The sequence below is a fragment of the Furipterus horrens genome, unplaced genomic scaffold (assembly GCF_987537825.1).
Source record: "Furipterus horrens unplaced genomic scaffold, mFurHor1.1.pri manual_scaffold_9, whole genome shotgun sequence".
NCBI lineage: Eukaryota > Metazoa > Chordata > Mammalia > Chiroptera > Furipteridae > Furipterus > Furipterus horrens.
Window position 1 is genome coordinate 24,947,658 of NW_028327179.1, and position 15,576 is coordinate 24,963,233.

General features: G+C 49.7%; 1 protein-coding gene across 1 annotated transcript; it reads right to left on the reverse strand.

Annotated features, from left to right (window-relative positions):
* Positions 1 to 898: 898 nt before the first annotated feature.
* On the reverse strand, positions 899 to 3,501 carry LOC150001461 (uncharacterized). Its single transcript, XM_090287162.1, is given in 5 exon segments — positions 899 to 1,988; positions 1,990 to 2,556; positions 2,558 to 2,680; positions 2,682 to 2,747; positions 2,749 to 3,501. Coding segments are annotated over 5 exon segments (2,073 nt in total). The 5' UTR covers positions 3,490 to 3,501; the 3' UTR covers positions 899 to 1,412.
* Positions 3,502 to 15,576: the final 12,075 nt, after the last annotated feature.

The window sequence follows — 15,576 nt, forward strand, 5'->3', positions numbered from 1 at the left end:
AGGGTATATGAGGCAATGAATCAATGTTTCTCTTCCTCTCTCTCTCCCAGCCCCTCTCTCTAAAAATAAATAAATAAAGTTAAAAAAAAAGAAGAGCAATGCCTTGCACTTGGGAAATACTCAATAAAGCATATTTTGATGAGTAATTGCTTACTAAAATATTTTAATAATAGTAAAATTTGAAGGCCATTAGCATTCATAAATAGATTAGATTAATAAAATGCAGTATATTCACATGGAATATTAAAAAGCCAGTAATATGAATGAACCATACTTATACATCTCAATATCAAGAGATCTTCTAAAACAAAACATTGAGTGAAAAAAATCAAGCTGAAAAATAATGTGCAGTGTTAGATTTCCTTTATATAAGACATACATGCTAGGCAAACCACTATGATGAATGTTTTATGAGTGTGAATGTGCCCATAATCTGCTACATATAAAACTCCTGAAGTTAATGATCAAATGGGACTTCAGCTTTACCTGTAAAGTTTTTGGCTTTGTTTTTAAAGAATACACTTATGTGTTACTGACCACAGGATGTAGTTGCAAATTAAAACATATCTTGAAGACAAAAAGACACCTCTGGCTTGTGTATGAGAAATAAATTTAAGTGAGAGTGAGATGGGACAAAAGTTAATGTGACTTCATGACTTTCTCTTTTCTGCAGCCTGGAAAATGACCTGAGGGTATTAAATTCAAAGGGGGAGGAGACAGATACCACTGCCCTCAAAGTGAAAGGCACCTGAGTCAGAGCAGATATGTGGTCAGTCACACATTAGTGGATCCTTCTCCAACTTTTCCTGCCCATACTGATCACTTCCCCTTCGAGATTCCTGAACATACTGTAGATCTCTTTTTTTTTTTTTTTCCAAACGAGTGGCTTTATTTATTACAACAGAGAACACCAACAGGTTTAGTGCAATGCAAAGTCACCGTCAATAAATACTGTTGCTCAGACAGTTTCAAGTTTGTACAGAAACCGGGGGCCAGACTAGACCTTGGTGCGGGGGGCGCTGGGCCCTGTGGGCAGTCACGAATCTGAGGGCTTCATCGATCATTTTGTTGGGGTTATCACTGCTTTTTACACAAACGCCATGTAAACAGGTTGCAGTTTTCTCTCGGGGACGTGTACCAGTTGTGTGTGGCCCCTGGCCGGCCCGGTGTTACCGCGCGGCGCCCATTTCCGAGGTTCGCGGTCACTGCCAGATGGGCCGCTGGGAACCCACGAGGAGACCACCTTCTCAGCAGCTGGTGGAGGACGCGCGGGGACAGGTGACCAGGTGCTGCCACTGAGGACGCAGGGGGAGGGGGCAGGCCAGCAAGGCTGTGGACGTGGCGTGGCCTTAGCAACGGGCGCTGCAGAGCCCAGCACTTCAGCCAGCGTCACTTGCTGCCTGGGTTGTGTCTTAGGAGCTTCTGGGACCCGACTTCTCCCCGCCCCCGCCCATCACTGCTCCTTGGCAGGCCGCGGTGTCACAGATGCCGGGGGTCCCCTGCGCGCCAACAGCTCCGGGAAGGCCCGCGTCTCCGGGCGGCCCGGGCTCGCCGTGGGCCCCGTCTTGGCCATCTTTGCCAACGCCAGGCACGCCTTGCGGTCCTTGCAGGCCCTGGTCTCCGTCAGGCCCGTCCAGACCCACACCGACCGCGCCCTTGTCTCCTCTGTCCCCCGGGTTTCCTCTGGGTCCGGGCTCTCCCAGCTCACCGGTGGGGCCGCGGAAGCCAGGGGGCCCCCGAGCGCCAGGGTGACCGATGGAACCAGGGGGCCCGGGGCGCCCGGGGGGGCCAGCAGGGCCAGGCCGCCCGATGGCTCCCGGCGCTAACGGCTTCCGCAGGTGAGCAGCCAACTGCGCGATTTGTTCACTGATCATGCCCCCACACAGCTCCCTGATGTGCTGCTCACTGGCTTCTTTTCCCGGGACCCCGGGTTTTCCGGTGATGCCAGGCACGCCCTGCACGCCCTGTAAGCCCACAGGCCCGGGGGGGGGGGGGGAGGGGGCGGGGGCCTGGCACACCCTCCACGCCGCTGGTGCCGTTGGGACCCTGGATGCCTCTCGGGCCCAGTTCCCCTCGACTGCCAGGCTCTCCTTTGGGTCCAACGGGGCCGCGGGGTCCCGGCTCGCCTTTGTCCCCGGGAAGACCATCGGAACCGGCGATGCCCTGGTCTCCCTTGGGACCCGTGGCTCCTTCCGGGCCCCGGTCGCCCCCGCCGCCTCGGAGGCCCTGGGGGCCTGGCAGGCCAGTGTCCCCGATGCTGCCCTTCGGGCCCTGGAAGCCTCGGATACCAGGCGCCCCAGGAGGGCCTTGCGGACCGAGCGCCCCCGCTGAGCCTCTGTGGCCCGCCTCGCCGCGCTCGCCCGGCACGCCCATGTCCCCTGGGACCCCGGGCTCTCCCAAGGGGCCGGCCTCACCCAGCTCTCCAGCTTTGCCCAGCTCTCCTTTCTCACCCTTGGACCCTGCTCGTCCAGGCAGGCCCGGCAGCCCGTTGGGACCCTTCTCTCCTGGGGCGCCAGTGCGACCCGCCTCTCCCTTCTCACCATCCAGTCCTAGCAAAGCCGTCCCGGCCGTCCTTGCCCGGCATGCCCGGCTCTCCAAGTGGCCCGGCCACTCCGGGGGCTCCTTTGGGACCCGGTTTGCCCAGGTCGCCCTTGGGGCCCCGGAACCCGTCTGGGCCCCCCCTCGCCTCTGTCACCCGCTTTCCCGGGGGCTCCTGGGATCCCGAGGGGTCCTCGGAAGCCAATGGGAGGGACCCCGATCCCCGGGAGGCCCAAGCGGCCCTGGCAGTCCTCGCAGCCCCCGCGGGCCCTGCAGCCCCACGGTGCCGGGGAGACCGGGGGGCCCAGGCGGGCCGGGGTCACCCTTCTCGCCGTCCTTGCCGACCTCTCCTTGCTCCCCTTTGTAGCCAGTGGGTCCCTTGAAGCCCGGCATTCCTGGGGGGCCGGGGGGCCCTGGCGGACAGACGGCCGGGCACTGAAGGTCAGCCGCGCCTTCGGGAAGGACTCCTGGGTGACCAGGGGGTCCAGGAGGTCCGGGAGGGCCAGGCAGGCCCGGGAGTCCAGAGGGTCCCGGGGGACCCCGGAGGCCGAGTCCGCCTGGGAGCCCACTGACCCCTGCTTCTCCGGGGGGTCCGGGGAGTCCTTTGCCCCCAAGCCCAGGTGGCCCCGGGGGGCCCAGACTTCCCCGTTCTCCGGGAGTGCCCTTGAGTCCAGGCGGTCCTTCTCTCCCGGTCAGGCCGTCCACGCCGGGCAGCCCTGGCAGCCCGGCCTCTCCTGGCTTCCCTGGCTTCCCCGAAGCCCCTTTCAGTCCCGGGGGCCCAGGCAGACCCGGAGGACCAGCTTCTCCATCGATGCCGTCCTTGCCCGGCTTCCCAGGGGGCCCTGGGGGGCCAGGGGGGCCTCGAGGCCCCATTTTCTGCGCCTCGGTCACCAGCGCCACGGCCAGGAGCTGCCCGAGCAGGAGCGGGAGCAGGGTCCGGGCTCCGGCCATGGCTGCGCGCGCTCTGAGCGGCGCTGGCGGCGGCGGCCGGGCTGGGGCTCGGGGCTCGGTAGATCTCTTTTTGTGTATCCCCATAATATCCAGCATCTTGTTGAATACACGTTAAAAATTCTGTACAGATAAGATTGGGTGTGTTCAGGGTGGGAAAAAAATAAAATAAAACAAGAAAGAAAGAAAAAGAAAATAAAAGAAAGAAAGAAATACCCTTGGAAAATACTTTGCATTTACACTTTATTATATTTGTGTTTTTATAACATATTTAAATAGGTGTTACACTCTACATATTTAAAAATGTAGCTCCCCCCACATAATTATCAACTAGATGTGTTAAATTAACACTAGTTATTTATACCCTCCTCTTACCTCGGGTCTTTTCAAGAACATGTCTATTATCTGTTTTACGGTAGGGTTGATGGTTAAAGATACAAATTCATAAATTTCTTCAAACAAGAAAGGGACAGAGACACTGAAAAAGAGATCAGAAGGAAGATTGAGGTGACAGGAAGAGGGAAGAGAATCTGAAGGGTTTCAAAGAAAGAGGAAAAGGGTCAGGGGTTAGAGGGAACAAATTTTAAAGATTTGTTGTGTTATCTATTATGTAACTCTTCTCTTAGCTGCCCCACAAAACCAGAAGTAAAACTCGGTTTTTGGTCAGAAAAAAACTCTGTACAGTAAATGCTTGTTAAAAAGAGAGACAGTGAGGATGGAAGATGGAATGTGTGGAAGAAAAAGAAGAGAAGAAAAAGAAATCAGTTTAAGCTAACACATCCCCTACTCTAGTCTCTGTACAGTTGTGAATACCTAGTGCTTTTTTTCCCCTCTAAGTAATAAAATCCCATCATTTATGTTGGCAAAGGAGCTCAAACAAATATTAAAATTTAGATGTATCAAACTAAAGGCAGTTAGATTCTTGACAGGCATGGGAATGTTATTTGTACATCTTAAGTATCCTTCAAGCTTCTCTTCCTCCCATTTGGAATTTATTTTATATAGAACTGACAGGTTACTCTTCCTAATTATTGCTATCTTTGGGCCACTGCCACCTTTCTGCACAAGGACTTTATAGCATTAATTCTCTACTTCTACTTCTGAATTTATGGTCTACTCTTTAGTCTAACAATATCTTAACAATAATCTAAACTTACTCCCAAATAATATTTTTTCTACAGCTCCCTTAATAAATATCCACTTTGTTCAGAGAGTTTTAACTTTGTCCCTTGTTCTGTTTATGTCTACAGGCTCAGGATAATGCTGCTTTATCTTCCCATAATGCATTATCCCCTCACCCCACCCCCCACTTAAATCTATACTAGTGTAAGGACTTTTCCTTCTTAGTGACTATTGGCCTTTGCAGTGGTGGGATAAATAAAGACAAGGCAGAGATAGGTTTGGTTTCTAGGATTTCAGTAATGTAGTTGTTCTCATGATGACTGTCACCGTCAAGTGCTGTTGTAATGCATTTGGTGCTAGGGCCTAACTATAGCTCAAATACACCCTTATAAGATACATAAAATTAATTTTTCCTCATTGCCATTACAAGTGACACAAGTGAGCCCTCTGTAATTGCCACCAGCATGTCTCATCTATTACAGAGTCAGCATTAGTCATTCAAAGCATTTATATTCATCGACATATTTTATATGTCAGGTGATCTTCAAGGTACAAAGATTTAATGGTAATCAAGATAAACTTGATTCCTGCCCTTTTAGAGCATAAATTTCAGTGGAAAGAAACAAAAAAACCAATACATAAAGAAGATAATTTCAAGGCTATAAGTGCTATCACATAAACAGAATGCTATGGCAGTAAATTGTAAAAAAAAGAAACAACTATAGATTGAGTCATCAGGGCAGATTTTCTGATGTTGTGCGATGTGAATTAAACCCTGATAAAGGTGCAGCATTTCAAGAGCGTGGGAAAGAGTATTCCAGGTAGTGGGATCAACAGAAATAAGAATCCTGAGTTTGGAAGGACATTGGTATCTGGATAATCAGAGGGTTCAGTGAGGTTGCAGTGTAGTGAGGAAGGGGGAAAATGGTACAAGTTGATGTAGAAAAGAAGACAGAAACCAATCATTCAGGACCCCGTGGATCAAGGTATGGAATTTTCATTCTATTGAAAGTAAAATAGGAGGCCATTGGAGGATTTTAGTAGGGGCTTAACATCTGATTTCCATGCCAAGACTGATCTTTTTTCTCAATGGAAAAGGAAGAAGGAAGAAGATGGCATATCAATTCCACTGTTGCTCCTACTTCAGAGATAGGTTCTGGAAAAACATTATGCATTCTGGATAAAGGGGCTTGTAGTATCTGCTAATAATCATTAAAATGATTCTAGGTAGACCTCTGTTCCCCTGACATATTACCACTAAAGGTCTTGCCTGCAGAGTATTCCACATCTGACATCAGTAGATCAAATGACTACCAAACATTCCAAAGTTCTACAAAAAAGTAGGTAAAGCTGAAAGGAAAAAAAATCTAAGATAGAGGAAGTTCCAATTACTACTGGGTGAACCAGCTTACTGAACAAGACAATAAAAAGGCTAAGAAAAGTAAAAAAGGCCAAAAAGCCTGATTAAAAAGATACTAACCAGAGCAACTCTGTATTTAAGTAGAGAAATTAGCATAGCTTCCCCAATTCTGATTTACCCTCTTTCAATAATAGAGATCTCCTTTGTTCTTTAAGATTAAAGTTAAGTTCCACATCTTATATGAATATTTATCTTACGCTTACCAACACTTTCATAGAGTGTAATGTTGTGTTATTCTTAAAGTGTGTTGCACTATTGCTAAAAACTATAGCTATTGCAATAACTGAGGAAGTAAAATTGATCATTTTGACAATTTATTTTTGGAAACTATTTGCTCATATAATGTACTTCTACCAAAAGCTTAGAGCATTCAATAAAAGAAGTGAGTGAGGTTCCATTCAATCTGTTCAAATATTTTCAGAAAGTTACAGAATCCTAAGTAGGTTATAAATTGAAAATACTGAATGGCTGTATTTGGCAAGCTCTGAGCACAAGAAAGGAGAAAGTTCTGATAAGAAGAGTATGTCAGAAATATGTACAATAAGTACTAATGCAAATGGGAGGAGGGGTAAATTAAAAAGAGGCAGGGAAAATATCCTCTACCATCAATCATTATTAAACTCAGCTGAAAGGAATATAGGTCAACCCAATGACCATCCTTGATGGAGCCCATAGCAGATGTCTGACATTGTTTTTGTTGCTGTTGTTGTTAGCACCCAAGTTCCTACTTCCTATTAGCATCTTATCTCCCTGTTGTTAAAATTCCCTTTCTATGTATTGTTTATGAAAGGTAATGCCCAGCTCCATAAATATCAAAGGGGAGGGTGTTTCTCATTCCATATCTGCATAGACAGGAGATAACATATAACATGGAAATGGCCAGTTGACATTGTGGCTCCTGAGACTGAATTTTGATGAATGTCATTCACTAGTTAGAGTCGGTATTCTCTGAAGTGGCAGACTGGACCAGCCTCTTATTGCTACATAAACATTGTCATACATTAACTAACCTTCCAGAGCAGACTTGGTTTTTCCCAATTTTTCAAATCAAATTCTCCAGGCTATCATGAATTTTGTAAGGTTCCAGTAAAATTGCTTTTTTGGCTTAGGATAGCCAGAGCTTGATTCTAATGCTTGAGAGGAATAAATGTGGTTAGTACTGACCCAGGCATTGTTTAATCATTTTTTTTCCCCCTCGGTGTCCAAACTCCCTCCAAGCCAACACTGCCTAATTCTACTTCTCCATTTAGCGAAACTATCTTCTATGTTCCCAGTGTGCGTTCCTCCCCCAACCACAGCCCCAAGAACCGCAATGCCTTATGTCTCTGTTTTTCCAACTGAGAACCTACCCCTAAAATACAAAAATTATTAGGAGAAAATTTAAGCCAAAGCTAGAGCAGCTATTCTTTTTTTATTTTTAATGAAGGCTTTTTAATTTTTTAAAAGATTTTATTTATTCATTTTTAGATAGAGTAGAAGGGAGGGACAAAGAAAGGGATAGAAACATCAATATGTGAGAGAACCAACTGGTTGCCTCTCACAGGCCCCCAGCTGGAGACCTGGCCCACAACCTAGCCATGTGCCCTGACTGGGAATCAAACCAGTGACCTTTCAGTTCACAGGCCGACACTCAACCCACTGAGCCACTCCAGTCAGGGCTAGAGCAGCTATTCTTAAACTTAGTATCCTTAGAGTCTGAAATGGTATATGTTAAAAGTGTGGTCTCAGAGACCACACTAGGTCAAAATTAAAGCATGAGAGAAGCCTAGAAATTAGCATTTTTTACAAACTAAATAGATTTCTGCTCAACAGGATCAAGGAACCATTGGACTATGAAGGAAAAGAGCCATATATGAATGGGTCTCTGTCTCATAATGTATGTCATATTTCATTCATATTTACCTCACCCATTGATTTCTTCAGCAATATGAGATTTCTTTGGCATTCAATATACAGTTTGCTCTGATTTGCCCGTGCTTTCTGGTGAATTTCTTGTTACTATTTAAAGCTTGTTTATTTATTTTGTCAACAGGTCTAGCTTCTTATAATCAACTTTAGAGCATTTTGCAAAGGTCAGTTTCTCTACAGAGACAACTTAAATTCTGCCCCTCAAAGGAATCCTTCCTCTAAGCATGGGAAATGGTAAACATTTGTCATTAGCAACCACTTGCCAAGGAATCCTAATATAAGCTGAAAATAAATGCTTACTGCTTCAGCATCTCAGAGAACACATAAACCTGTGTTTCCTTTTAATATATCAAAAATAAAGATTACTGGGAGTGAAATATTTTCATACCAAATTGAAATCAAATTAAATTTTTCTCTTTTGAAAATTATTATATATTTACTATTCTGAGAATAATTTCTGTGTAGAAGGTGAAAAAACCAAAACATTTTTTCTAAACTCTATATAGTTTTAATTATAGCTATATAATAAAAATAATTCTGGTTGGAAGTTGAAAACACAAGTTTTAATCTCAAATCTGACTTTTAAAAATCTTATAATTTCTTATTTTATTTTTTTATATATTAAATTGATATAATTCTACCTCTCTTGATTATAGTATTACAAGACAGGATTAAGTCTGTAAACTATAAAAGCATTTCACAAACAGGAAATACTGGAAATACTAAGTTAATATTGTCACAGAATAAGTAATTTAATTTAAATAGTATTGAAAAAATTGGTCTGTGGGGTTCACTTTAAACCTGGTTTCTCTTTTCTATCCTAATGGCTTGGACAGAAGGAGCCCAGAGGTCGGGGGTGGGGCGGGGCGGGGGCACCTAAAATATTTCCCTCAGCCCAAACTAAGTATAATGGGCAAAAGGGTTTTGGACAGGTGAGACGTGCCTGGCACACCTTCCTCCAAAGAAGCCCTTCTTTTCCCTAATGTGGGACATTGAAAAATTAATACCTGCCTTTTTTCTTCTAGTGGTTATGGACTGAATGATGTCTTTTAACCCCGTTGCCAAATCTGTTGCCCCAGAATACAACAAGGATGCCAGCCTGTTAAACCAAGCACGCTGCTGTCCAGGGACAGCCAACTGACCTGGAGTCTGCACAGTCCTTCCCCTTGTGGGAAGGCAACCCTCCCCTCCACACCCCCACTCTTATTAGGGATTTCTGGACCCAAGGGTAGGTAGGACAACAACCATGCCCAGCCTGAAGCATCTAGAGGAGCTCAAGACCTTTGCTCATTGTCCTTTATAAGGTTATAAAGGGTCTTAAGTCTGAGAGGGAGGGATTGTTATTTTTTATTGTTAAAATAATTAATTAATTATTTAAAAAAAAGAAGAATATATGAAAGGGTGAAGCAGGAGAGCTTTGTATGTATGACCCATGGGCATGAACTTGAGGGGGGGGGGATTGCTGGAGGAGGGGTGGTTCTGGGCGGAGGGGAGCAAAGGGGAAAAAATTGGAACTATTGTAACAATAAAATCAATAAAATATACTTTAAAATAAATAAATAAATAAATAGTATTAAAAAATAACAGCAATAGTTTATATAGTTTTATGTGTTTGGGACTATTCTAAACAGTGTGTGTGGGGGGGGAGAGAAAGAGATTGAGAAAAGGGGGGAGAGCCTCAATTAATACTCAAAAAACCCTATGATATCATGATCCCATGTCTCAGATGAAAAAGCTGAGTCACGGAGAAGTTAAATAACATGTCAAAGACCCCATAGTATTTCACAGGCACTTTGCATAAATGCATCAAGAACAAAATATTTTTTTAATATTCATACCAATATCCACAAATATTTTGGAATTCATCCTAGAATCTTGATAGTTCCATGACATAAATATACATTTTTTCTCCTTATGAAGCTTAACAAAATAAATGCATTATATTTAATTAAGAGGAGTTTGTACTGCGCTCACTTCCCTTCCAAATCCTGTGTCTCTAAGATGATTGCCTGCTTTTACACAGATAGCAAAAATAGCCAACGGGAATGCCATGTAATTGCTGGAATTTTAATTGCCTGGGAGAGAGGAGCATAAAATAGTATTACAGTCAGAGCCAGGGTGAACTTAAAGTTAGTGACTATTCAAGTTTGTGATTTATGAGGCTCCTCTGCAATGTATGCTCATTCCTCAGAATCTTCACCAGAGAACGAGTCCTATATATTTTCTTACATAATCTAAATTCCCATCCCTAATATCACTTCTATGTACATCACTTCATTTATTTATCAAATATATTCTGATAAAAGACATAGAAGTCATTATGCTCATTGTGCAACACTATGAATTTGATCAATAGTAACCATGAACTTACAATACCAAAGATTTTATGCCAAATGAGCTACCATTGCTCACTAGATCATGACGCATACTTAGCAGTTTCAAGAAAAAAAGTTAAAAGTATAAAATTTGATTTATCAGATTCATTTGCTTCTTAAAATTAGAAAAATTTACCACTATTGGATAATTCAAGTAATTCTCAAGTTCAATGGGATAGTTTTACATTCCCAGTATAGATGTAGACTGTTTGGAATGGGGAAAGAAGAGATTCTTGTTATTTCTCTCTTTAGTGAAAAGACATCTACAGTTATTGCTTTACCTATTTTATAAGTTTTCACTCATGGAAGCATGGAGAAGCTGGCCTCAAGATCATGAGATTCAATAGGTTGGTACACAAGTTAACAGAACAGAAAATGGGATTTAGGCAGTAACCTAAGGGTCAGCTGGGCATAGAATGAAGACCTCTGGGTCTTGATTCAGCCCAGGGGCACAATGTGAGAAAGGAGGGCCAGATGCTGGAAAATGCACTGAATGGGATGTGTTAGGAAAACCAAATAATTGTCACTTTTTGGTAACTATATATACGACATTTATTTTATGCCAGATTTTTGTTAAGGACCTCATTTTTCTGACCTATCTTTCAATGTGGAAGCATTTTTGCTGGAGTAGCCCTCCTAATTTCCTTCTACCCATTAGGTAAGCATAGCTTATATGATTAGTGAGTTTATGAGGAAGACATGTTCATCCCATAATACAAGAGGTGCCCGCGGGAGGAGCGGCTCACGGCTGCGGGCTCCGGGCGGGGGGCGTGGCGGGGCGCGGGGCGGGGTGGGGCGGGGCGCGGGGCGGGGCGGGGCTCGGCGCGGGGCGGAGCGGGCGCGGCGCGGGGCGGAGCAGGGCGCGGTCAGGCCCGCGGCGGAGAAGGCGGCGGCCATTGGCTGGGGCGCCATCCGGGGCCTGCTCGGCGCCGCTCGCTCGCTTGTCCGCCCTCCCTGAAGGCAGCAGCATGGCGGAGGTGAGTGTGGCCGGCGGGAGGTGGCCGAGCGGCCCGGCGTCCCCTCCGGCCCGGGCGTCCCGGTCCTCCCGCGTCTCCGGCTGCGGCAGCGGGCGCGCGCGGGCCCCCGGCGGGACCAGGCCGCAGCGGGCGGGCGGCGAGCCCCGGGCCGGGGACGGCGCCGAGTCGGGGCCGCGGGAGGACTGCGGGGCGGCGTCGGGGCCACGACGGTGCCCGCGGGAGGAGCGGCTCCCGGCTGCGGGGTCCGGGCGGCGGGCGCCGAGGGGCGCGGAAGCCCCAAGGCCCGTGGCGTGGCGCCGGGCGCGGCGGGGCTCGGCGCGTGGCGGAGCGGGCGCGGCGCGGGGCGGAGCAGGGCGCGGTCAGGCCCACGGCGGAGAAGGCGGCGGGCATTGTCTGGGGCGCCATCCGGGGCCTGCTCGGCGCCGCTCGCTCGCTCGTCCGGCCGACCTGAAGGCAGCAGGATGGCGGAGGTGAGCGTGGTCGGCGGGAGGTGGCCGTGCGGCCCGGCGTCCCCTCCGGCCTGGTTTTCCTGGGAGTCCCGGGCCTCCCGCGTCTCCGGCTGCGGCAGCGGGCGTGCGCGGGCCCCCGGCGGGACCAGGCCGCAGCGGGCGGGCGGCGAGCGCCGGACCGGGGACGGCGCCGAGTCGGGGACGCCGGCGGACTGCGGAGCGGCGGCGGGGCCACGACGGTGCCCGCGGGAGGAGCGGCTCCCGCCTGAGGGGTCCGGGCGGCGGGCGCCCGAAGGCCCGGGGCGGGGCGCGGGGCGGGCCGGGGCTCGGCTCGTGGCGTAGCTGGCGCGGCGCGGGGCGAAGCAGGGCGCGGTCAGGCCCGCGGCGGAGAAGGCGGCGGCCATTGGCTGGGGCGCCATCCGGGGCTTGCTCGGCGCCGCTCGCTCGCTTGTCCGCCCGCCCTGCAGGCAGCAGCATGGCGGAGGTGAGTGTGGCCGGCGGGAGGTGTCCGAGCGGCCCGGCGTCCCCTCCGACCTGGTCTTCCTGGGCGTCCCGGGCCTCCCGCGTCTCCGGCTGTGGCAGCGGGCGCGCGCGGGCCCCCGGCGGGACCAGGCCGCAGCGGGCGGGTGGCGAGCCCCGGGCCGGGGACGGCGCCGAGTCGGGGCCGCGGGCGGACTGCGGTGCGGCGGCGGGGCCACGACGGTGCCCGCGGGAGGAGCTGCTCCCGTCTGCGGGGTCCGGGCGACGGGCGCCGAGGGGCGCGGAGGGCCGGGTGCGGGAGCCCTAAGGCACGGGGCTTGGCGCCGGGCGTGGCGGGGCTCGGCGCGTGGCGGAGCAGGGCGCGGTCAGGCCCACGGCGGAGAAGGCGGCGGCCATTGGCTGGGGCGCCATCCGGGGCCTGCTTTGCGCCGCTCGCTCGCTTGTCCGCCCTCCCTGAAGGCAGCAGCATGGCGGAGGTGAGCGTGGCCGGCGGGAGGTGGCCGAACGGGCCGACGTCCCCTCCGGCCTGGTCTTCCTGGGCGTCCCGGGCCTCCCGCGTCTCCGGCTGTGGCAGCGGGCGCGCGCGGGCCCCCAGCGTGACCAGGCCGCAGCGGGCGGGTGCGAGCCCCGGGCCGGGGACGGCGCCGAGTCGGGGCCGCGGGCGGACTGCGGTGCGGCGGCGGGGCCACGACGGTGCCCGCGGGAGGAGCGGCTCCCGGCTGCGGGGTCCGGGCGGCGGGCCGAGGGGCGCGGTTGGCGGGGTGCGGGAGCCCGAAGGCGCGGGGCGGGCGGACACTCTGCACGCTGCGCCCCGTGGCCCTGGGCGGCCCTGTCCCCCGGTACCCGTGAGCCCCGGTGAGCCGCGGTGGGGGGCGTCGGGGCGGGACGGGACGCGCGGGAGTGACCAGCGTCTCGGCACTCCGCTCGGGGGATGCGTTCGCTCCTGTCTGGGAAGACGGGCTAGCTGCGCTCTGGCCTCCGCTGGGCCCGGACGTGGGACCCGGGCGCGGGGTGCGCAGGTGCTGGGGGACGAGCGAGGACCATACAGGGGAGCCGGGGGTTTGGGGCCCTGAGATGCAGGGTGGCGCCGGGGTTGCGGACCCCCCTGCTCCGGCGGTGATTCCTTGAGCGCCCTGGCCGGCAGCACCCGCCTGTTCTGATTATGTTATCTTATTTTTAGAGAAGGGGAAGGGAGGGACCGCAATGTGAGAGAGAGACATTGATCAACTGCTCTTCATAGGCACCCTGACTGGGGGCTCAACCCACAGTCCAGGCATGTGCCCTGACTGGGAATCGAACTAACGACCCTTCGGTTTGCAAAAACAGGCCCAACCAACTGAACCACCCAGTCTTATATGCCTCATATGAGTTTAATCATACAGTAGTTGTCCTTTTGTGACTGGCATATTTCACTTATGATGTTCTCAAGGTTCATTCATGTGGTAGGATGTAACAGGATTTCCTTTTTTAAGGTCGCATAATATTCCATTGTATGTATATACCACCTTTTCTATATCCATTCATCTGTTGATGGAGTTTGGGTTGCTTCTACCTCTTGGCTAATGCTATAGTGAACATGGGTGTGCAGATATCTTTTGGGGATCCTGCTTTGAATTTTTTTTTTTTTTTTAGATTTTATTTACTTTTAGAGAGAAAGGAAGGGAGGGAGAAAGAGAGGGAGGGAGGGAAACATTGATGTATGAGAGAAACAGCAATCGGTTGCCTTTTGCACAGCCCCAACTGGGGACCTGGCTCACAACCTAGGCATGTGCCCTGACTGGGAATCGAACTGGTGACCTTTCGGTTCACAGACCAGTGCTTAGTCCACTGAGCCGCACCAACCAGGGCCTGCTTTGAATTCTTTTGCACGTATACTCAGCAGTGAGATTTATGGATTATAGATGTATCCTAGGAGTTTTTGAGTTTCACGAATTTGTATATCCACTACTATTCTCAGATATTGGGAAGCTTTTGGCCATTATTTTTTCAATTAGGCTCTCTCTTCTTCCTCTGCCTCCTCCTCCTCCTCCTCCTCCTCCTCCTCACCCTTCTGTAGTACATATGTTGTTCGGCTTGATGGTGTCTCACAAATTCCTTAGTTGTCTTCATTTTTCTTCAGTCATTTTGCTTGTTCCTCTGCCTCAGGTACTTGGAAGTACTATATTTGAGTTCACTGAATCTTCTTCCTAGTCAGATTTGATATTGAGTCCTTCTAGTGAATTTTTTAGTTCAGTTATTGTTGTTTTCATTTCAGAATTTCTGTTTGGTTCTTCTTTATAGTTTCTGTCTCTTTATTGATATTCTTATTTTGGTCATGTATTGTTTTCCTAATTGTGTTTAGTTGTCTGTACTCTTTTTAATTCATTAACCATCCTTATGATGGCTATTTTGAATTTTTGGTCTGGCAACTCATATGTCTCTTGCTTTAGGGCTGGTTTCAGGAGATTTAAATGGGTCATCTTTGCTTGTTTGTATGTTTTGTTATCTTTTATTGAGATTACAGCATTTGAAAAATCAGCCACGTCTCCCAGACTTTGCAATCCCGTTTCATACAGGGATGACATTCTCTATTCAGCCCTGCTGGAGATTCTGGAGACCTCTCAAACCTACGCTGGGGATGAGTCCTGCCTGGGCGTGTGTGGACTATCCTAATGGAATAGGTTTTGCGATTTGTACCGTGGCGCCGCTGCTGTTACCGTGTGCCATGGTCCTGGAGACCCAGCTAGTGCCTGTCTGTGGTACTGCAGATTCTCGTGCACGTGGCTTGCTTTTGTTCACCGAGACCAAGCTCCCAACCTGGCTCCTGGTTCTTGGCAGTACTTAGTTAGATTCAGGCCAGATTGATACCCACCCCACTGGGCAGCCTACCTAAAAGTCGGAATGTTGGATGTACATTCCTCCGCAGGGAGAAGACGGGGATTGGGTGTTTCCCACAGTCGCACCACACGGAGCCAGGGAGAGGGGCTCTGGAGAGAGAGAACCACGAGTTTTCCTGCCAGGCTGTGATGGGTTTGGTTTTGCGTTAGCCTGGAGTATAAGCACCTCTTAACTGGGTTCCAGATTTTTCACAGAGGCAGTTGGTCCATATATTGCTATTAAATCCAAGTGTCCATGGGGAAAGGAGGGTTGAGGGTTTCCTATTCTTTATTCTTGCACCTCGCTGATATCACCTCCAATAGCTCTAGTTTGAATGAGCTTTGGCTCTGCGTCAGACAATGACTTACCGCTTTACATCTATTACTACTTTAATCTTCACAACACTGACTTAGGTACTGTCATGATCCTCATTTTCTAAGTGAGGAAACCAAAATCTAGAACTAGATTATGGGTTTGGAGTTGTTTGTTTGTTTTTGCTTATC